Source organism: Megascapheus bottae, chromosome 14 (assembly GCF_031878675.1).
Source record: "Megascapheus bottae isolate mThoBot1 chromosome 14, mThoBot2.hap1, whole genome shotgun sequence".
In the NCBI taxonomy this organism is placed as follows: domain Eukaryota; kingdom Metazoa; phylum Chordata; class Mammalia; order Rodentia; family Geomyidae; genus Megascapheus; species Megascapheus bottae.
In genome coordinates, this window is record NC_143522.1 from 6,764,554 (window position 1) to 6,787,803 (window position 23,250).

General features: G+C 38.2%; 1 protein-coding gene across 8 annotated transcripts in view; it reads left to right on the plus strand.

Annotated features, from left to right (window-relative positions):
- The window catches only part of Gphn (gephyrin), a 337,298-nt gene that overhangs the window by 312,085 nt on the left and 1,963 nt on the right, over positions 1 to 23,250 (plus strand). For all 8 annotated transcript variants that reach the window (XM_090344303.1, XM_090344305.1, XM_090344307.1 and 5 more), the window contains 4 exons: positions 2,871 to 2,944; positions 8,464 to 8,528; positions 13,509 to 13,612; positions 23,099 to 23,195. In XM_090344303.1, the coding sequence (XP_090200429.1) occupies positions 2,871 to 2,944; positions 8,464 to 8,528; positions 13,509 to 13,612; positions 23,099 to 23,195 (340 nt within the window). The remainder of the gene's footprint in view (positions 1 to 2,870; positions 2,945 to 8,463; positions 8,529 to 13,508; positions 13,613 to 23,098; positions 23,196 to 23,250) is intronic.

Below are 23,250 nucleotides of genomic sequence, written 5' to 3' on the forward strand. Positions count from 1 at the left end.
CTTGAACACTTGTTTGTTAAACTTGTCATTTAAAATATGATGTAAAAATCAACGTTAATAAATTCTTTAATAAAAAATAAAGTGATGGTAAAGACATTCTCCACCAAAGGAAAATTGAGTAGATTTACCCTAAAAGCATCAAGATTCTAGAAGCATGGAAATGCAGAAAAAACTATAGAGTAAAAGAAAGAACATGCCAATAAACATATATGAGTATTGATCACATAAAATCATACCTTGGGTGATTTGAAATATATATACTACACTAAGCATATATAGAGTATATGTATGTAAATATGTACATATTTACTTGGAATATGTAGAATATATGTAATAGTTGAAATACCTACTTAAAGTATATAGAAACACAAGGATACTTGAATGTGTGAGATATGTAATACATGGGAATAAACAGTTTACAGTTTTAAATCCTTGGTTATCTTGGAAATTAATTTTAAACCACCAAATCATAGTTGATATATAAAGCAAGCGTGCATATTGTAATCTCCAAAATAGCTACTAAAATACAAATGTATAAAATTTACAATAGAAGGGAAAGAAAATAATTATTTGCTAGAAGAAAAAGGAAAAGAAAATAGAAGTAACAGATAACTTCAAGCTCAAAAATAGCAGTATTATACTAAACAGATAGAATCTTCCAATTAAAACTCATAATTCTGGATTTTAAAAAGCAGCTAATTTAGCCTGCCTCTGGTTACTCATGCCTATAATCCAAGCTACTCAAGAGGCTGAGAAAAACAGAATCCAAGTTCAAAGTAGCCTGGACAGAAAAGTCCAGTTAGATTCCATTTTCAGTTAACCAGCAAAACAGTGCTAGAGACAAGATGACTCACGGTAAAGTGCCTTCCAGGGCCAGCAATCCAAGTGAGATTGCTTGAGTTGTTTTCCTAGATTGCAGTCAATTAAGCCTTAAATAAAAATAATTTTTGATTTTTGGTTGGTTTTTGTTTTTGTTTAAGAGGGCTATGATGTGTAGCTCTGTGGTAGAGAATTTTCCTAACGGTTTGATTCTTGGCACAAGAAGATTAGTAGAGGGGAAAAGGATTACTAGACTTGAGGAAAACTGTTTTTGCTTTTTCTCTGGAGGATTATTTTCTGTGATTGGCTTCTGCTTTTTGCTCTCAAGGGTTATTTTCTGTTTGATTGGCTTCTTCTCTGATTTTGTTTCATTGTTTGTTGGTCTTTTGGAGTTGTAGGAATTGAATTCAAGATTATTACTGACTGAACTACATTTCTAGTCCTAGGATTACAAGCAGGTGCCACTATACCAGCCACATTTTGTCATTTGTAATAGAACAATCCATCAGGAAAGTATAACATTCTGAATTTATCACATGTAATAATACAATCTCAAAATAAAAATAAATGAATTAATATATCTTCCAGCCTAAAGAGTTCAGAGAAGTCTCATATAATTGAGACAGGGATAACAAAAGGGAAGAAAGAAAGGGACAGAGGAAGAATATTTTTCAAGAGTGGGAGCACAACAGCTAAATACCTAAACGCAATATTGTCCTGCAAGAATGGGCAGAGAGGGGCCGGGAGTTTGGCCTAGTGGTAGAGTGCTTACCTAGCATGCACGAAGACCCGGGTTTGATTCCTCGGTACCCCACATACATAGCAAAAAGCTGGAAGTGGTGCTGAGGCTCAAGTGGTAGAGTGCTAGCCTTGAGAAAGTCCAAGGACAGTGCTCAAACCCTGAGCTCAAGCCCAGGACTGGCAAAAAAAAAAAAAAAAAGAATGGGCAGAGAAAGATTGAAAGTGCATACCTGGGAGGGAAGAGAATTGACTGGAGACAGCAAAGATTATAAAAGAGGGCTAGAAATTATGGGAATCTTAGAATATTTAAAAAGAAGGCTTTTTCCTGAAAACCAGGAACATAGTGAAGTATTAGAAAGTAAATTAGTCAAATTTGTCTCAGGGGATATCTGTATTTCTATACAGGTGAAAATAAATTGGAGAAGGTTAAATACTGGCAAAGGGACCTATTGCAATTTAGGTGAGGTGATTTTGGCTGGGGCTGAAGATAAAGTGGAACAGTTCTTTTTCCTTTTTTAACAAGTTCCTTGTAATTTATGAAATAGTAAAAATTTTGGCAGATTAGCAGACTCATTCTTAGAATACTAAAGATGAAATTCAGTAATAGATCTTAAGATTGGATTGCTTAAAAGAAGTTTCAAAAAGTGCATTTTTTCCTCCACAACCATATAGTACCTTTTATTTTCACATTGTACCACATTGTACCTTTTATTTTCAAAGATCAAATTTTGTGAGGCCATTCTGGGTGGGTCATGAAGACAGATTAGCCATGGTTTTTTGTTAGCAGAATGTCTCTTTTAGAGTTCCTTTCATTTTTCCTTTTAGTTGACTTACTTGATTTGGTAATATGTGAGCAAACAACCAAGTTTCTCTTCAAGAAAAGTATATTGGTTAAGACCATGAGTACAATATTGCATGACACATGTAGTTGCCAGGCAAAATATAAGACATATTTGTTAAAATTGTCTGAAAAAAAGAGATTTATAAAACAGCCATTAAATAAGGATATTATAGTTATGCTGCTTATTATTTAATGTTCTGTGTTGGAATGCTCTTCCCATAAGGGCAGAGCTATTGTCTGTCTTGTTTGTGGCTATATCCTCTTAACTGGTACTCAATACATATCCGGTGCTCTGAAAATACTAGTTCTCTAAATGAACAAAGAATGAAGTAATATTTGTGCCAGTCAATTTTACTAAAATTAAAACAAAAATGTTTTTAATTTCATAAATCTATTTTATTCTCACTTAATGTATGGTAAGTCGGGTACTGAAAGGTTTGGAAGTAAAAGGATTTTTTAATGTTTGCAGGACTATCTCAAGCAGGTGCTGGACATTGATCTTCATGCTCAGATCCATTTTGGCAGAGTTTTTATGAAACCAGGGTATGAACCTAATTTTATCTTGGGATTGATTTGGATTGCTTTAACTAATGAAATGTTAAATGCTTATGGGCTAACTTTTTAAAAACAATATTTTAGTACTGGAATCTTCTGACTGCATATGTATTTGGAATAAGAATCCATGTCCCAGGTGAATCAGTGGGTTTAGTACAAAGCAAAACAATTTTCCAATCTTTTTTTCCTTTTTAATTTTCATGTCCCATTCTTACTATTCATTAGCTATTTCTCCCTATTAATTCTGGGGGGGGTGTGGGTGGGTGTGGGTGTATGTGTGTGCGTGCACATGCACATGCCAGTCCTAGGGCTTGAACTCAGGGCTTGGATCCTGTCCCTGAGCCTCTTTGGGCCAGGCCAGCTCTCTACTCCTTAGCCACCACGCCGCTTCCAGTTTTTTCTGAGTAGTTTATTGGAGGTAAGATTCTCACAGACTTTTCTGCCTGGGCTGGCTTCAAATCACAGTCCTCAGATCTCAGCCTCCTGAATATCTAGTATTATAGGCGTGAACCACCAGTGCCTGGCTTCATTCACTATTTTTTTTTTTGCCAGTCCTGGGCTTGAGCTCAGTGCCTGAGCACTGTCCTTGAACTTTCTCAAGGCTAGAGCTCTACCACTTGAGCCTCAGCACCACTTCTGGCTTTTTTCTATATATGTGGTACCCAGGAATCAAACCCGGGCCTTTGTGCATGCTAGGCAAGCACTCTACCACTAGGCCAAACTCCCAGCCCTTCATTCACTATTTTTAAAGGCAGTTTAGTGGGGGAAAATCTTTCAGATATAATCATAAGAGTATACAATGAGCTAGCTCCCATGTACCCTCTACCCAACTTCAGTACCTATCAAGATGTTTTTGTCATTGTTTTATCAGTCCTTCCACACTACCTCAAGTGTATTGTTTTACCTAAGTTAATTCTTGGATATCTAAAATCCTGATATTCAATTTCTCCCAAATTTGGAAGGAAATAATGCCTTTACATAATGGTTTTGTTTGCCTCCATATTCAATTCACATGTTTAACCCCTACAAGGTACTATTTCCCAGGAGGAGAAAAAAAAATAACCACATACAAAGATTTTGCTTAATTCCTAAGAATTAATAACCTGAAATTTAAAAAAAAAAACTGTTTAAGCAAATCCGCAAAAAATGCCGAACACTGGTAGTACTAAACCACATATGGCCATGCCTCCAAGCAGGAACCTGCCTGCTCAGACCTCTACTCCTTAACGACCTTTGTTCTCTGTTCAAAGATCTTAGTATATGGGTACACAATCCAGCACACACTTGTGGTGTCAGTGATACCTCTTTAGTTAAAAACTACACTCAGATAGGTGCTCATGCATTCTAAGAGAGTGGACTAAGAAGTTCCCAATTGTTATAAGTCAGCTATGGGCCTGTTTCCTGAAGCCATTATAAGTGGCAAGCCAGACTTCCTAATATCCCTGATGTGTTGAGCATCTGTTGTAGAACAATGACCAGGCTTTACTGCCATGATTTGACTCTGTTTGGTAAAGATTATCCCTAAAGCTTTTCATACTTAGACAGAATTCACAATTCTTGATCGTGTATCCGTAGTTGCCTGTTGAATATTTCCCCAAATGGCTTCTGCTGACAGATGCTTTTCATAAACAAATATTACTATGATAATCTTTTTCTCTGTCCCTTTGAACAGCCCTAATTTAATTAAAATATGAAGGACATCCCCAAAGCTTGTCATTGTGCTCACTGATCTCAAAAAATTACATTTTTCCTTTGTTATCAGAAGGAAGCCAGGATAACTTACTCTCATCTCTAGAGGAGAAATATTTATGTGATATGTTACTCAACACACAACTTCTGTAGTGATAATTTTTAGACCTTTTTTCTTTTCAGCTTATTATTTACCACTTCCTTCCCCCAAGGAGTTCTTCACTTCCTAATGTTTATCTTCTCCCCTAAAGTCATAACACTTTGGGATCTCAGTTATTGTATAAATGATGTCAACATTCTGACATCAAGAGGAAAATTGAACAAAAGAAATAGCTTTCCAGGGCTTAAACAAAAAGCCTCACAGTGTAGCTATAGGACAGTTATGGCAGTGCATAATAGCAAAATGTCTTCTTGTGATAGAATCTTTTGAAAGTGAGTGCTTTTAGAGAAATCACTACCTATCTGCAAGACACAAAAGATGATATGAAGAGGCCTTATAATTCATATCAGCCTTAAATACGGTAGAAAGAAGAAGGCATTATGCATTCTCTCCTTACTACTAGCATCTAGGCTACTGTGCTATAAAAAGTAATTAATAAATTTAAGTGTGCTTCTTTTAATTGGTTAGAATTTCATACGTGTCCAGAGAAGAAAGTAGAGGTAATGGCTACTTAATAGTAAAATGAAAAGTTTTACTAGTTTAACTTTGCTCTATTTACCTACAGTACTTTCCACATATACTATCTGTTTCATTTTACAACCTCAGAAAAGTGTTTGGAATATTACCAAAGGGGTAATCACTGGCTTTAGGTATCATCTAGAGTGAGCATAGTTATTTCAATAATGGAACTTTGAAATTGTTTTCATCTTACAGTAATAAACGTTACCAAATCACCTATCTGAATATTGATATGACAACCTAAAATCACTTTTATCTAAAACAAAGAATCAAGAAATAAGCAGGGAGGGCTGGGACTTTGGCCTAGTGGTAGAGTGCTTGACTATCATGCTCAAAGACCAGGATTTGATTCCTCGGTACCACATACACAGAAAAAGCTAGCAGTGGTACTGTGGCTCAAGTGGTAGAGTTCTAGCCTCAGAAAGCCCAAGGACAATGTTCAGGCCCTGAGTTCAAGCCCCAGGACTGGCAAAAAAAAAATCAAACTAGCTGTGCGCAGTGGCTCATGCCTGTAGTCCTAGCTACTTAGGAGGCTGAGATCTGAGGATCATAGTTCAAAGCCAGCACTATTCAGAAAAAAAAATTAAGTTTTATTGTCAGGATAATGTATAGAGGGGTTATAGTTACATTCGTCAGGTAGTAGGTACATTACTTCTCACACATTGATACACTGAGACTCTATCTCCAGTTAATCACTAGAAAATGGGAAGTAGAACTGTGGCTCAAGGGGTAGGGTGGTAGCCTTGAGCTGAAGAGCTCAGGGACAATGCCCACAGTTCAAGCCCTATGACCAACAAAAAAAAAAAAAAGGAAGGCGCAAGCAAGCAGGGCTGGGAGTTTAGCCTAGTGGTAGAGTTCTTGGCTAACGTGCACAAAGACCTGGGTTTGATTCCTTGGTACCACATACATAGAAAAAAGCCAGAAGTGCTGTGGCTCACATGGTAGAGCTCTAGCCTTTAAGAAATCCTAAGGACAGCGTTCAGGCCGAGTTCAAGCCCCAGAACTGGCAAAAAAAAAAAAAAGAAAAGAAAAGAAAAGAAAAAAATAAGCAAAATAGATGTCACAAATTCCAAATACTAGCACTTCATTTGAACATGCTCTAAGAGCTTTATCAAATAAGGGCCATAAATGTAATAAATTACCTTGCTTCAGATCTTTCATTTCCCCGCTAAGTAGCTGAGTGATATTTGGCCAAATTGCCCAGTGTCTGAGTTTCCATTTCCTTATCTATAGACAGATAAGTTGTCACCAGTTAGTGTTCTGAGGCAATGAAGTAATGAGGTAACATAGATGTTACCTTTTTTGGGGGATTGTGGGGCTTGATCTCTGAGCCTGGGCCCTGACCCTAAGTAATTCAGCTCAAGACTACTACCCTACCCCTGAGCCACAGGGCCACTTCTAGTTTTCTAGTGGTTAATTGGAGATGAGTCTGATGGTCTTTAGTGCCTGAGCTGGCTTTGAAATGATCTCGGCCTCCTGAATAGCTAGGATTATAGATGTGAGCCACAGGCCCAGCTTAACATGGTCTTTTAAGCAATCTGACTACTACCACTACTCTCTGATAGCAGTCTGGGATTAAGGGAAACTACACAAGAAAACTGAGGGGAAGAAATAGAACTAAACCACAGGATCACAGATGCATGAAGTTAAGAAAGTTGAAGGCATAGCCTAGCAGGTTTAAAACAACCTCTATACTCTGATTTGACATCACTGGATTAAATAATGACAGCTGTAAGTTAACAGAAATGCCAGTGTCACCGTACTATTACAAAAAGTAATGAGTGGATAGTCCTATTTTTTTTTTTTGGCCAGTACTGGGGCTTGAACTTAGGCATGAGCACTGTCCTTGGCCTTTCTCAAGGCTATAGCTCTTAACTTGATCCACAGCTTTTTCTATGTATATGGTACCAAGGAATTAAACCTGGGTCTTCATGCATGCTACACGTGCACTCTACCACTAGGCCAAACTCCCAGCCATGGATAGTCCATTTTTGTAAGATCAACCTACAAAACTAATAAAAAGAAAATATACAGGCCAGCTGGGAGTTTAGCCTAGTGGTAGAGTGCCTGCCTAGCATGCATGAAGACCCGAGTTCAGTTCCTCGGTATCACATGCATAGCTGTGGCTCAAGTGGTAGAGTACTAGCCTTGAGAAATCCCAAGGACAATGCTAAGGCCCTGAGCTCAAGGCCCAGGACTGGCAAAAAGAAAAGGAAAGAAAAGAAAAGATAATTTTGGTGCTTAAAAGAGTAAAATTTTAGCAATATAGAAGTTACAGCATTCCCAAAGAATTTTTCATCATAATGAATGAATGAATGAATGAATGAGATTAATAGTTAAAATTCACATAAGGGCAATTAATGTTAAAAAATCTCTCTTCTCAATTAGTTACTCTTTCCAAACCACTTGCCCCACCCATCCCTGTGATAAGTTTGTCATAATCTTGAGAAAGTATATGACAAAATTCTTTTTTTTTCAGTCCTGAGGCTTGAACTCAGGGCTTGAGCACTGTGCTTGAGCTTTCTCAAGGCTAGAGCTCTACCACTTGAGCCACAACACCACTTCCAGCTTTTTCTACGTAGGTGATGCCAAGGAATTGAACCTGGGTCTTCATGTATGCTATGCAAGCACTCTCGCACTAGGCCAAACTCCTGGCCTCAACAGTATTCTTAATTGCTATCTTGTTATAGCTATGGTATTTTATTTATTTGGGTATTTCAAAAGCTGCTTTGATAGCTTTTATGTATACTGCTAAGTACAATACTAAAATGATAATAATCACTTTAAAGAAGATACAGTTAGATGGATATGATCAGGTAGTTTTCTCATAATAAGGTTGATTGTTGTAAATCTCCAGCAAAAATAATATAGTTAAGTAGAGGTTTGGAAATTTTAGAATTTGGATTGCATCTGTAGGACTGACAGGAAAAAGCAAAGGAAACAGAAGATGCTGAAAACAAAATCATTTAGCTACTTCTGAAATACTTCAGAGTATAAAAATTTTAAAGGCAAGTCCACAGAAAAAGTGGTTTTATATGATAAGTGATCTGTATGAATAGCAACATAACAGGAAAACTGGAATACTTCATTTACTTCTGTTCCTTAACAATCACTAACAAGTATTTAATTTTTCTTCTAGTTTGCCAACAACATTTGCAACTTTGGATATTGATGGTGTAAGAAAAATTATCTTTGCACTACCAGGTAAGAACACTGAGAATGTTTTCCACTTTTTCTGAAAAAAAAATGACCCCAGATTTTTGGACTTTTCAGATCCATTTACCAATCAGATTACATCATTTAGAATCTAAAAGCATTGTGACTTAAGTCCCAGCTTTTCTGACAAATCACTTTACTCTCTGAGACTGTTTCTTCAACTGTAAAATGGGATAATCTGCATCATAGGGTGATGTCAAAGTCATATGACATCATAATTTCCGGAGCACATTCCAAACCCTAAGATGATAACCAAATGTTAACTGTCACTAGTCTTTCTACCTTTTCCTTATAGGAACTTGGTCAAAGGTCTAATCATCTTTCACAACTAGAAATACTGTGATCAAGGGGCCAAAGGGCCTTGCTTGAGTCATCCATAAAAAAATACTAGATTGAAAAATACAACTAGGTGTGGTAACACCTAGTGCAGGAATTCCAGCACTGGGGAGAAAACAGCAAGAACCTGTGTCTAAACAAAAAAAAATTAAAAACAACTGTTGTCTCTACTTCTTACAATATTGGAGGTGAGTAGGGAGGGGCAGTAAGGAGAGGTGCATCCTCTCCTTCCACTGATCCTGATGCATCCCGGCCATCTTCCACCCATCATCAGTCTGACATGTGCTCCCATATGAGTAAACTCACATATTCAGATTATAGAAAAGGCATGGTTCAGTTGACAAGGGTTATCTAACTGTATTGTTTATTACTTAATTGGCCCTACACTTAAAGACTTGATAAACATTGATAAATTTTAAAGCACGTTAGAACTTTTGTGTATCAACTTGTTTTCTGACTAACACTTAAACTCTAATAATTCTGTCCAAGTCCCTATTTTTGACACAAATTCCTCCAAAAAATGACCTATTTATTCCTTTCAGAGTCACAAATCTCATAAATTTGTTTTTTATATTAAGTAGATCTCAGAAGAAATATATAAAAATAAAGTTCTTAAAGTTTGACAACATTTTAAGCCCCTAACATTAAATTCCATTATGTAGAAAATGCTGAGAGAGCATTTAAGTAAAACAACCTTTAAAATGCATCTATGAAGCCAAGTTCTGATGGCTCATGCCTGAATTGTACCTACTCACTTAGAGAGCTGAGATCTGTGGATCAAGGTTCAAAGACAGCCAAAGTAGGGTTGCAAATGTTGTTGGCAAACCGGAAGAAAAATTAAATACTTGTTAGTGATTGTTAAGGAACAGTGAGGTGTTCCAGTTTTCCTGTTACGTTGTCCATGAGAATCTTACCTCTGATTAACCACCGAAAGTTGAAAGTGGACCTGTGGCTCAAGTGGTAAAGCATTACTAACCTTGAGGGAAAAGCTTGGGAACAGCACCTCAGCAGAGTTCAAGCCCCAGTACCAACACCAAAAGAGTACACACACACACTCACACACACACAAAAAAAAAATTAACAGGCTCCTCTTACCTATATTTTGCTTGGAAGAGACTCTACTTTATCTTCAGAAGACATGGCTTAACATATGACCCTTGGTGACAGTACATCTACACGCATGTGTGTGTGTTAGGGTTTGAACTCAAGGACTCATACTTGCTGGAGAGGTACACCTCTGTTCCAGTCTTATCTAAGCCCTACAGAGAATACTTTTTTGGGAACCTATTTTAACACTTTTAATGAAACAGTTCATCTGCCAAAGAAAATACAAAATTAAAACCTATCTGCAAACTGATTTGGCATTCACTCTGCGCAGCCTGAATGAACCGAAAGAGGGCAGCAACAATTCACATGTTCAGATTCTAGACCCAGCAAGTGATTCCATTTATAAGAATTCTTCCTGATAATAACATTTGAAAGAGGAAAGAAACAACTTCTTCAGGGGACTTGGATTGAAAGCAACAAGTCAATTCCACAGCAATGAATAACTCATGACTAAGTAAGGATATTGTTAGTAAGTTGAAGGCCAGTTCTCAATTCCTTTATTTTTTTAACTTTATTTTTTAACTGGATTTTTCCATTTAAACTTTTGAAAAACTCAAAAAATTTTCTCAATTTCTAATTTCTTAAAGGCTGTCTACTTACAGGTTTTCAGTAAGTTTAACCAACCATAACAAATGTAATAGTTTTTTTTTTTTTCTTGATGTTTGTCAGTCGTGAGACTTGAACTCTGGGCCTGGTCACTGTCCCTGAGCTCTTTAGCTCAGGCTACCCCCCTACCCCTTGAGCCACAATACCACTTCTGGTTTTCTGGTGGTTAATTGGAAATGAGTCTCACAGACTTTTGTACCTGGGCTGGCTTTGAACCTCAGATCTCAGCCTCCTGATTAGCTAGGATTACAGGCATGAGCCACCTCCGCCTAGCTATAATAGCTTTTTTTTTAATATTCACTTGCCAACTTTTAGAAATTACTTTAGTATACATGTCCACTATAAAAACTAAGACAAGTATATATACTCATAAATTACCTATAATTCCTTCTACCTCCCATAAAAACTGTAACATTTGGGGGGGGGGTGTCATTGGGGCTTCAGCTTGGCCTAGGCACTGTCCCTGAGCGCTTCAGCTCAAGGCTACCACCCTACCCCTTGAGCCAAGCCCCACTTCCTGTTTTCTAGAGGTTAATTGGAGATAAGAGCCTCAGGTCTTTTTTTGCCCCAGCTGACTTTGAACCTTGATCCTCAGATATCAGCCTCCTGAGTAGCTAGGATTACACACGTGAGCCACTGCGCTGTTAAAAACTGTAACATTTGACATTCATTCTTCTAGAACTTTTTCTTATATAGAGGAATTCATTTTAACAATAATTGTATAAAGTAGTAGTATTATAGGAATTTTATAATCATTGATAATATATTTGAGGCAAGAAAAGAGTAATACTAAGATTATACTGTTCTGAGGAACACGATGGTGCACACCTGTAATCTCAGCACTTGAGAGGCTGAAGAGCGCTGTAAGTTTGAAGTCAGCCGAAACTACTTAGCAAGTGTCAGAGCAGCCTGTGCAAGAGTGAGACCTTACCTCAGAAGAAAAATGTCTATTCTATTGGACATCTCATTTTTCAATTAAAATTATCAATATCAGTAAATCACTTTCTACAACCTAAATCTATTCTCAGCCAGGCACAAATGGCTCACACCTATAATCCTAGCTACTCAGGAGGCTAAGATCTGAGGATCATGGTTCAAAGCCAACCTGGGCAGACTCTTACCTCCAATTAACCACTCCAAAAAACACAGAAGCATTAATATGGCTTAAAGTGATAGCCTTGAATGAAAGAGCTTAGGGACAGAGCCCAGGCCCTGAGTTCCAGCCTCAAAACAAAAGATATGATTTTATCTAATAATAGACTAAACTGATCACTACCTTTCTTTTACTTTCAGGATGCAATTAATAGTGCTTCAGGAAAGGAAACACAAAAATCTAATAAGCCTATTTTCCTCTACTAGTTTACACATACATACATATTTAGCTGTTAAGAAGAACAAAATTAGAATTTCAGAACTAAAAAGGATCTTGGAAATAATAGTCCAAACCCTTCATTTAGTCAAGCCTCCTCCTTTTGAAGTATGTGACACACTTAGGTTATTTTCCTATAGAAGTACATTTGAATTTCTTAAATTCTTTTTATAACTAAGCAAAAAGTTTGCATTTGTGAGAGTTTGCTCTGGCATCATAACAGTACCAGACTGAGTAGTTTAAATAACTCCAAAATCAACTCTCAGTGTTGATTTCTAGGAGGCTCTTGTCTCTGATGCGTAGTCAGACTCTGTCTCTCTGTATCCTCACATGACCTTTCCCCTGTGCACAAACACTTCTAGAATCTCTTCCTCTCATTATATTGAAACCAGTCCTATCAGATTAACTTAACCTTTGGCAGGACAAAGGATGAACTAATTCTGCAATGATACTCACTAGACACAGTGTTGAAAATGAAGTATACAACTTAGGGGGGAAGGTAGTCAGGAGAGGGGAAAAAAAAGGAGAAAGTGAGGGAGGGAGTGACACTGTTCAAAAACAAATGTACTCAGTATCTGACTTATGCACTGTAAATCCTCTGTACATCACCTTTACACAATAAAAAAAATTGAAAGATTAATCCAACCTTAAGTCTTACATTAATTTTAATCTCCCATTTGAGAGCCTTGATTCCAAATATAGCAACATTAGCAAATATAGCATATAAATTGGAGAAGACACAATTCAGTACACAGAGTATTCCTCTTCAGGTCTTTCACATGTGAACTCCTTTGGTGCTAGTTTTTTAAGTTGAAGATTAGAAATGATTATAGATATATTTCTTATGCTTATACACATTTTCCAAATTTTTGGAACCAATCTTACATTTCTACATTGATTTTCAGTGGTTTAAAAATATAAAGAAGATGTATAAAATTTATGAGGCTAGGACTCAGTGGTAATGTGTAAATGCACAAGACCCTGGATTCAACTCCAGTGCCATCTCCCACTTTAAACACACACACACACACACACACACACACACACACACACACAGAGAGCCTTATCAAGTAATGAATTTCAAACAAAAATAAGGGGGCAGGAGTTTGGCCTAGTGGTAGAGTGCTTACCTAGCCTACACGAAGGCCTGGGTCCAATTCATCGGTACCACACACAAAGAAAAGAGCCAGAAGTGGTGCCGTGGCTCAAGTGGTAGAGTGCTAGCCTTGAGAAAGCCCAAGGACAGTGCTCAGACCCTGAGCTCAAGGCCCAGGACTGGCAAAAATAACAAATAAATAAATAAATAAATAATTTCAGAGAGCTTGTGGGTATCAGAATTCTGTTTTACCAAGAGCAACTGGTAATCCCCTCTGTGGCACATGACTAACTATACCCCTGTAACTCTATTCTTATATCCTGTTCAATGCAAGATGTCTCAAAAGAAGACCAACAGTGAGATCATTTCCAACAATACCTGAAAGTATAGATGGCTAGAATTGTTTGATAGCTTTATGTGGTATGATATAAGTAACTGTTTGGTTGACTTTCAGGGAATCCTGTATCAGCCGTGGTCACCTGCAATCTCTTTGTTGTGCCTGCTCTGAGAAAGATGCAGGGCATCTTGGATCCTCGGCCCACCATCATCAAAGCTAGGGTAATGTTTTCTAATGACAAGAAACTCAAGTGGAAGCTTGATTTAAAAATTTAAAAAGGATATGCTTTCTAACCCAAAATAAACATCTAAGATGTTTGTGAGATAGGAAAGGGTCTCATATTTCCCTTCTATGTGACTTCTAAAATGAATAATTTTCTTTAGCTAGAAGGCTATAAAAAGAGTCCATAAAACCTTTAAACAAAGCAGTCAATATCACTGACACTATTCTGACACTATCTGTTTGCACTGAAGGATAAAAATTATTTTCTCTGGGACCAGGAGTTTGGCCTAGTGGTAGAGTGCTTGCCTAGCACGCATGAAGACCCAGGTTCGATTCCTAGGAACCACATACATAGAAAAAACTAGAAGGGGTGCTGTGGCTCAAGTGGTAGAGCTCTAGCCTTGAGGAAAGCCCAGGGACAATACTCAAGCCCTGAGTTCAAGCCCTAGGACTCCATTATAAAGTCACAGGGGACAGAAATTAATCTGCTTGCTTTTCCTGTGACTCTAATATTAAATCTCAGACAATCAAGGAAAAAAAAAGACAACCAAAGAACTAAAAGGAGAACATGGAGCTTCAGGAAAGTTAGAAAAAGACTGTGCAATTATACTATAAAAGTCATTTAGAAGTTAGTTCACTTCTCCACCAGCATTAGTGCACATGATGCACATGATGCACTTTCTGCATTACTTGTGAGCACATTCTTGGCGAAAAACTACAACACTAAACCATTACTTTTCAAGAGTTCTGAAGTAAATTCAGATATAAAAGAATACTCTGATTGGTTGACAGGAAGAATAGAAAACACAGAAGAGGAAATTTTTAAAATACATATTGTGAGCCACGTGGAGGTGGCTTACGCCTGTAATCGTAGCTACTCAGGAAGCTGAGATCTAAGGATCATGGTTCAAAGCCAGCTAGGGCACTAAAATGTCCACGACACTCTTATCTCCAATTCACCACCAGAAAACTGGAAGTGGTACTATGGCTCAAGAGGTAGGGCTTAAAATGAAAAACAATATTTAGATTTCAGATAGTCTTAACATTGACCTTCTAAATCCTGGGATGAAAAGAGATGAAGAGATGTCTTTTCCTTAAAATTTAATCAAAATTCAGATTTTTTTCTAATATTCACAGTGGAAGTCCTGTTTGAAATTAAATTAACTACTCTGATCAAGTCAGCAAGTAAAAGTTCTAAGGCATAGATATACACAAACCAGTTAAGTAACATTTGCTAAAGAAAGAAAAAAAAATCTTTTTATTTATTTTTTTTGTCAGTCCTGGGCTTGAACTCAGGGCCTGAGCACTGCCCTTGGGCTTTCTCAAGGCTTGAGCTCTACCACTTGAGCCACATCACCACTTCTGGCCTTTTCTGTGTATGTGGTACTGAGGAATTAAAGCCAAGGCTTTGTGTATGCTAGGCAAGCACTCTTATCACTAGGCCAAACTCCCAGCCACTGATTTCTCATTTTAACCTGCCATTGCAGCAGTCATCCATCCTGACAGCAGTGATTTGATGGTCATCTATAATCAAAATGCTGCTTGATACACTATTCGTATACTGCTTATTTCCTGTCAATTCAGAGAACCAGGAGCTAGTCCAAGAATCAAGTAATTACCTTTCTCTTACAGCAGCATCACAGGAACTGCCAACATGATCCATATGTTTGCTTTGCTACTTGTCTCTTGGTTTTAACTCCCCGAATGACTCCCATACCTCCCCTGACATGACAGCTACCTGAGTGCGTAACCCTGTTTACTTCCTGGAAATATGATAAATCTTCTTATCTGTCTTTGCTTATGGAAGATACAGTCTACAGCTTCTACTTAAAGGTTAGCACAGGGTAAGAACTGGTGGAAAAACTGGGAAAGAGTGAGGGAAGGAGTGACAATGTTCATAAAGAATATACTCATTATCTAATTTATGTTCCTCTAACTTCTCTGTACATTACCTTTATAATAATATTTTAAATTTTTTAATGTCAGTGCACAAAGTATCACCCTTCTATATTACCACATTCAGACAAGTATCAGCTTAGAAAAACTGCTTCCTTTATAATTAGAATGAAATACTTCTGGTTTTCAGTACACATTCCTAATGCTTTAGATTATTGACACAATTATTCCATAAGAGAATATCTTACCATTTGTTCTTCAGTATACCATCTTAGCACCCTAATTGCCCTTGTTCTTTTCTCTAGAATCATAACTGAGGTTAAGTGCGTTAAAAAGTCCCCGGTGCAGTGATTAAGAAGTGCAGTCCCAGCTACTCAGGAGCCATAGGTAGGATGATGATGGCCTGAGGCGGCTCTGGGCAGAAACTCAAGACCTTACCTGAAAAATAACTTGAAGTAACAAGAGGCTTAGGGCAAGCCTCAAGAGTAGAGCACCTGCATAGCAAGGGCTAGGCCCTGATTTCAAACCCCAGTACTACCAGAGAAGAAAAAAGAGGAAGAAAGGCGGTGGGGAGGAAACTGAGGATGGAGCAGGGGAGGGGAAAGGGAGAAGAAAAAAGAAGGGAAAATACCTTTATCTCCAATGGTATTAAATCAGTCTTAGAACAGTGTATGCTTGTTGGCTCTCCCCCAAACTATTCTAATGTGTGAGCATTACTGTTCTGCATGCCTTAAGGACTTGATGAATACTTTCTGACTGATGTCATAAGCAATGAAGTACAAAGTGTCTCTGCTTGAAAATTACTAGTGTGTTTTCATTTATAGAGTGAAATGTTCTACTGTGATAAAATTAATGATTGATCATTAAAAGATATAGGATTCCTGGGCCCGGAGTTTAGCCTAGTGGTAGAGTGCTTGCCTAACATGCACGAAGATCCGGGTTTGATTCGTCGGTAGCACATACATAGAAAAAAGCCAGAAGTGGTGCTGAGGCTCAAGTGGTAGAGTTCTAGCCTTGAGAAAGTCCAAGGACAGTGCTCAGGCTCTGAGCTCAAGCCCAGGACTGGCAAAAATATGTGTGTGTGTGTGTGTGTGTGTGTGTGTGTGTGTGTGTATACAGTACAGTATATATATATATATATGTGTGTATGTGTGTGTATATATATATATATATGATTCCTGTCACATAATATTATATATGACAAGGATTTCAAACATAGATACCTAAAGGGACAACGGCTTATGACTCATAAGAAAAGAACATTGGTTACAACTTATTGTGAAGTGAGAAATATAGAAACTTTGGGAACATGAATCATAAATTTGATTCAAATAAGCATACGTAAGGACTTTAAATGACAAGTTTTAGATGACTGAGTAACTAAGCTCCAGGTCCTCTCTGGTAGACTAATGGACACAATTCCTCAAAATGTTTATAGCAATGGCTGGGAATGTGGCTCAGTGGTAGAGTGCTTGCCTAGCATGAATGAAGCCCTGGATTTGATTTCTCAGTACTACATAAATAGCCTGAAGTGGCACTGTGGCTCAGGTGATAGAGTGCTATACTTGAGCAAAAGCAGCTCAGGGATTTTTTTTTTTGCCAGTCCTCAGGCTTGACCTCAGGGCCTGAGTGAGCATTGTCCTTGGGCTTTCTCAAGGCTAGAGCTCTACCACTTGAGCCACAGCACCACTTCTGGCTTTTTTCTATGTATGTAGCACTGAGAAATTGAACCTGGGTCTTTGTGAATACTAGGCAAACACTCTACCACTAAGCAAAACTCCCAGCCTGAAGCTCAGGCATATTACCCAGGCCCTCAGTTCAAGCCACAGGACTGTTTTTTTAATAAATAAATAAATAAATAAATAAAGTTATAATACTTACCAAAAGAGGTAGTGCTTGGTGCGTATGTCTACAATTCTAAATACTGTACCTTTATTTCTGCTTTAGCAACTCAAAGGTATATCCCTTCCTCTCAAAAATCGCCAACTCTGGTGTACCTTTTGTCTTTTTTTTTTTAACTGTAAAGGTGATGGACAGGGTATCTTTTAAAGGGCCAGGAGTTTGACCTGGCCCTTAGGAGTGCTTGCCTAGCATACATGAAGACCCAGGTTCGGTTCCTTGGTACTACATACATAGAAAAAAAGCCAGAAGTGGTGCTGTGGCTCAAGAGCTAGAGCTCTAGCCTTGAGAAAACCCAGGGACAGTGCTCAGACCCTGAATTCAAGGCCCAGGACTGGAGGAAAAAAAAAAAAAAAACCTAGTGTAAGCCCTTAGATCTATAACCCCTATCTCGTTCTGAAGGTTCACCTTCTTCTTCATCCTACTTAAAGCCTTTACATGTACATCACATTTTTTAACGCTTTCATCTTTTTATTTTACTTCTTTTTCAACTCTCACTGTAAAAATCCAAAATAGTTAACAAAATGTAGACTTATAATCTCTGAACTGAGCATCATGAGTTCAAAACCACCCTGGGCTGCATAGTAAGACCCAAAGAAAAAAGAAATCAAAGGAGGAAGTAGTGAAGGAAGGAGAATGAAAAGAAAAAGCCACAAGCTTGACTCAATAATAATCTTCTCTGCCCTTCTCTCTCTTCCCCCTCCTTCCCTCCTCCCCTCTTTTTCATGCCAGTCCTAGAGTTTGAACTTAGGGCCTGGGCACTGTTGCTGAGTTTTTTTGCTCAAGGCTAGTGCTTTGACCATTTGAGCCATAGCTCCACTTTTGGCTTTTGGTAGTTAATTTGAAATAAGATTCTCATATACTTTCCTGCCCAGTCTTGCTTTGAACTATAGTCCTCAGATCTCAGCCTCCTGAGTAACTAGGAATACAGATGTAAGCCACAGGCACCCCGATTAATCTTCCCATTCCTTACTGCATCTTACTATAGACCCCATTTTCAAGTTCCTTTGCCATATATATCTCCTGGATTTTGAAGACAAGCCTGGATTTGAACCTTAGCTCTAACATTTAATGGTATTGTACTTTTCAGCTTATTTAATGTACTCTTCTAGTCTTGTCTCTCTTAAGTCCCTTTTGTATTTGAACTCATTAGTTATTCAGAGGGGGATTTCATTGTTCTATTTCCACACTTTTACATTATAATCTCACCACCTCTATTATAGTCTCTCCTTTCCCCTCTTCTCTTACATTAATCACCTATCTTCAGTGAAGATCCTTCAGTGCTCATCGGATTAACTCCTAAGAGAACAGGAGGCCCAACATCCCAAGTCCTCAGTTTTCCTGTCCAGCTTCATCTGCTTTCCATCTCATACTCTGGTCATGCCAACCTTTTCGTAGCTTCCAAAATGAAATAAAGCTCCCTGCTTCTTATGACTTCTTCCTGAAATTTTTTCTTCACCATCACCACCTCCATTTTGTTATTGTTGACTGTGGGGCTTGAACTCAAGTCTGAGCACTGTCTTTGAGCCTCTTTATGCTCAAGGCTAGCACTCTGCCACTTGAGCCACAGTGCTACTTCCAGTTTTTAAGTGGTTAATTAGAGATGAGAGTCTCACAGGGACTTTTCTACCCAGGCTGCTTTGAACCATTCCTCAGATCTCAGCCTCCTGAGTAGTTAGGATTACAGGTGTGAGCACCTGTACCCGGCACCACCTGGTACCTGGCACCACCACCTTTCTTGGCTTAGCCAAGATACAGTCAATTCCTTTGAGAAGCCCCCTCTTTCACTTTAAATCACTTCTCTGTAAGATGAACAGGACAGAGGAAAGACAGAGGCCTTTATTTTTTAAAGATTTTAGTAACATTGATTTTTACATCATATTTCAAATGTCATGTTTAACAAATAAGTATTCAAGATGGGAATCTATATACAATCACTGGCACATAGATTTTAGAACATAATTAAAATTAAGCTGAGTCTTTGTATGTCATACATACATACATATTAATCTATGTAATAAAACATTATGTCTATAGAGTATAATAGTCTTTATTTTTTAATGGTCCGTTTTTGTTTTAGAGCAATTTTAGGTTCATAACTAAATCAAGCAGAAAGAACAAAGGAGTCCCAAATTTCCTCTCCCCACATGACACTCACTCTCCCCCACTGTCATTATCTGGCACCAGAGTGCTAATGTTTATCTAAAATTGATTAATCTAAATTAACATCATTATCACCCAGAGCCCTTTTTTACATTTTTATTGTTATTATAAAGGTGATGTACTGAGGGGTCACAGTTGCATAAGTCAGATAAAGAGTACATTTCTTTTTGAACAATACCATCATCCCTTCCCTCACTCACTCCCATCCCCACCCCCAAGTGGCAGAGGTCATGTTCAACATAGTGTCTAGTGAGTAGCCCTGCTACATTTTTTCACCCTTGTCCCATCTATTTCTGTGCCCCCTTTCCCTCCCAAAGACAGATAAGTGAACACAAGACAAAAGGAAAAGAAAACAAAAACAGCAACAAAGGGAAAAAAACTCATTTCCATTTCGAGGAGCTCATTTCAATAAATACTGCTTTATATGATAAGATGCACCTTAGGGTTCACTCACAGCATATGTTATATAGATTTTGACAAATGCTTAATGGCATGTTTCTACATTCTGGTATCATACAGAATAGTTGCACTGTCATAAAAATCCTTTATACTCCACCTGCTCGTCCCTTCCTTCCCCATCTCTACAACCAGATTATTTCCCTGGCTCCACAGAGCCCCCCCCCCCCCCGCCCCCGGTCATATTCTTGGAACCACATAGTATATAGCCTTTTCAGACTCCTTTTACTTAGCAGTATGCATTTAAATTTCTTCCATGTCTTTTCATGGCTCGATAGTTCATTTCATCTTGGTACTGAATAATATATCATTGTCTGGAATTTATCCTAGTTTGTTTATTCACTGAGGACGGCTTGGTTACTTCCAAGTTTTGGTACTTTGAGTAAAGCTGTCATAAACATCCATGTGCAGGCTTTTGTGTAAACATATGTCTTCACCTCATTTGTATAAATACCATGAAGTATGATTACTTGATCATATGGTAAAAGTATGTCTATGTTTGTAAGACACTACCAGTCACTCCTCCAAAATGGCTGTGCCTTTTGCTATTCTACAAACAATAAAAGCAGGCATCTCTTGCTAAGCCTCCTTGTCAGGTTTGATAGTGTCTGAATGCAGGACATTTTGGCTTTTGTTTTGTTTTGTTTTTGTTTTTGCCAGTCCTGGGCTTGAGCTCAAGGCCTGAGCACTGTCCTTGGACTTTCTCAAGGCTAGAGCTCTACCACTTGAGCCTCAGCACCGCTTCTGGCTTTTTTTTTTGTTCTATATATGTGGTACCGAGGAATTGAACCCAGGTCTTCGTGCATGATAGGCTACCACTCTACCACTAGGCCAAACTCCTGGCCCATTTTGGCTTTTTTAATGGGTGTGTAGGTGTATCACACTGTTGTTTTGATGAGTAGGTCCATAATGACATGGGATGCAGAATATCTTCACATGTCCTAACTTCCATATGTGATACACCTGTAACATTGAGTGTATGTTCAGATATTTGCCCAGTTTTTGAAATTAAATTGTTCATTTCCTTATTGAGTTTTAAACGTTCTTTGTATATTTTTATCACATGGCCTATCTTCTCATTCTTTACACCTGATTTTTGTTGTTGTTTTGTTTGAATTAAATCTCACAGATGTTTCTATGTAGACTATTTCCTATAATACTACAGCAAGTAAGTTTTTCTGTTTTGTTGTTGTTTGTTTGCTTGCTTGCTTGCCAGTCCTTGAGCATTTTTGTTCTCGAGCCATAGCACCACTTCCAACTTTTTCAGTGTATTTAGTAACAAGGAATCGAACCAACGGCTTTATACATCCTAGGCAAGTACTCTACCACTAGACCACACTCCCATCCTCCACAGTTTTGTTGTTGTTCTATTGAGTATTATGTGCCAAGAAAAAATAAACAAAGGGGAACATTCCCAGTCCACAATACTGTCCAATTTTTATCACAAGTGAAACACTGTTCACAGTGTTTTATTCACTAAAATAATGTGTGTGCATTTATCCCGGGTGCGTCATTCCCTGAAGCACTAGAGCTCAAAAACAAATGCTAACAGGTGCTTTCTTAAATTAAAGTGATATACCAGAACAATAATGTCAGTATAGATAAATATATTAGCTATTAAAGTATTCTGCATTTCAGTAAATTACCCCGCAAGTTCAGTCCATTTTATTTATAATTGCAAGAGGAATTTCTGTTTCTCAGGAGGCTTTGAGAAAAATTTCATTCACTTTGACTTGATTCAGTTGGCTTAACTGTTCTCATTTAAAGCAAAAAAATACTGATCTTTAGACTGGATGAAAGTAGCAGTTTAAAAATGGTAGGACCATAAGGCTTGGAGACATTTTAGCCACTGCATAAGAAAATTACATTTTATAGTTTTAAGACAATAAAATAGCTTGCTAATACAGTACATCAGTTAGGAAGAAAGCTGAAACAACATAGGTGTCCATGTCATTTTGATCCAGTGCTCATTCTACTGTACTGCCAAGAACAAATCAATACAATTGCCCAGGGAGAAACCTTGCTACAACACAAGCAAACCAAACAACCATGGGAGTGAGGACTGGAGTGTAGCTCAGTGGCAGAACACTTGCCTAATCTCCTATGGAGCTACTCACTACAGAGAACATAAGGAGATTGAAAGGCACAGATGACTTAGGCATGATGGCAAGTATAAGAAGCTATAACCAAGGAAAGATCCTTTTTATGTTGACAGGAGTTCTATAAATGGTTAGCCAATTTGTGCCAGCACATACTAGGTCCTCAGTAAATACTGGATGGATAGGCTGATACACAAACACAGAATTTGTTTAGGTCTGCCTCCTTTATTCTCAATATTAAAAATAACTGCTTTAGTTTCTCATTTCAGAGGCCAGCATTCTCCCTCCTCACAATCTATAAAAATAGTATGAAACAGACATTGCCTTTTTTTTTTTTTCTTGCCAGTCCTGGGCTTGAGCTCAGGGCGTGAGCACTGTCCTTGGACTTTCTCCAGGCTAGAGCTCTACCACGTGAGCCACAGCACCACTTCCGGCCTCTTTTCTATATATATGGTACTAAGGAATCGAACCTGGGTCTTCATGCATGCTAGGCAAGCACTCTACCACTAGGATAAACTCCCGGCCCTGACATTACCTTTTTAAAATGTGCCCTTTTCTCCACTATGAACACTAGCTTCTTAGCCCTAGTTCTTTCACAGAGCAAATCAGCTTCTAGCTTCCTGTCCTTAAAACAAAAGGAAGTGGGCCGGGAGTTTGGCCTAGTGGTTAAAGTGCTTGCCTAGCATGCATAAGGACCCGGGTTCGATTCGTCGGTACCATATACATAGAAAAAGCCAGTAGTGGTGCTATGGCTTAAGTGGTACAGTGCTGGCCTTGAGAAAACCCAAGGACAGTGCTCAGGCCCTGAGCCCAAGCCCAGGACTGGCAAAAAAAAAAAAAAAGGAAGTGATGGAAGTCATGGAATGCTCGGGGTATTTTCTGTGCCTACTTTGGCTTCTGCACAACCTCCCCAGCTTGTAATTTAAAGAAACGATCAAGTGACCAGATTTAATTTTTCACTTTATTCCTTAGTTATCGTGTGATGTGAAACTGGACCCCCGCCCAGAATACCATCGGTGTATATTGACTTGGCATCACCAAGAGCCACTGCCTTGGGCACAAAGTACAGGTGGGTCATTCACTGCAGGTTTCCCTGGGCACTCATTCTTTTAAGAAACAAAGTC